This window comes from Eurypyga helias, unplaced genomic scaffold, assembly GCF_000690775.1.
Source record: "Eurypyga helias isolate BGI_N326 unplaced genomic scaffold, ASM69077v1 scaffold41370, whole genome shotgun sequence".
Classification (NCBI taxonomy): Eukaryota; Metazoa; Chordata; class Aves; order Eurypygiformes; family Eurypygidae; genus Eurypyga; species Eurypyga helias.
Window position 1 is genome coordinate 418 of NW_010224526.1, and position 607 is coordinate 1,024.

Below are 607 nucleotides of genomic sequence, written 5' to 3' on the forward strand. Positions count from 1 at the left end.
CCGCAACGGTGCCCGGGTCCCCAGGGAGGGGAGGGCAGCCCCCAGCCCTACGTACCATGCAGTCCATGAGGATGAATTTGAGGTTGTCCTCATTGAACGCCTGGTGCCCGTTCTTGTCGTAGGCCACCCAGATGTTGCTGGCAATGGCCGCGGTGACCCTGGCATCAGTGTCCCCGTAGCCCGAGTAGGCGAGCAAGGACCCCTCGTTGTTCAGGAGCCTGGAAACAAAATGCGGGGGCAAAGTGGTGCCTCTAAACCCAGTGGGGCACCAGACCCCACTGCAGTGCCATGGGGGCAATCCCCTCCCAGCCCAGCCGTGCTCCCAGGACACGCCAGGTCTGCAGGGGATTTTGGCAGGGGCTGGGAGGGCTCCAAAGCCAGAAGCTCTGGGGTGGCCCCAGTCCCAAGCAGGGCAGCGTGGGTCTGTGGTGGCTGTGCCTGTTGCAGCAGCGAGACCTGCTGCAGACCGGGCATGAGCCTGTGCATGGCCTCAGCACCCTGCACGGCCCTGGCCCTGTGCACAGCTCCAGCACCGTGCACCATCATGCACAGCGCATGATCCTGGCTCCGTGAATGGCCGCAGCATCGTGCACAGGCCCAGCACCGT

General features: G+C 64.7%; 1 protein-coding gene across 1 annotated transcript in view; it reads right to left on the bottom strand.

The window, feature by feature from the left end:
• The window catches only part of LAMTOR2 (late endosomal/lysosomal adaptor, MAPK and MTOR activator 2), a gene marked incomplete at both ends in the record, with an annotated part of 399 nt that extends 181 nt beyond the window's left edge, over positions 1–218 (bottom strand). Inside the window, one exon of the mRNA XM_010161826.1 lies at positions 42–218. Coding sequence (XP_010160128.1) covers positions 42–218 — 177 coding nt within the window. The remainder of the gene's footprint in view (positions 1–41) is intronic.
• Positions 219–607: the final 389 nt, after the last annotated feature.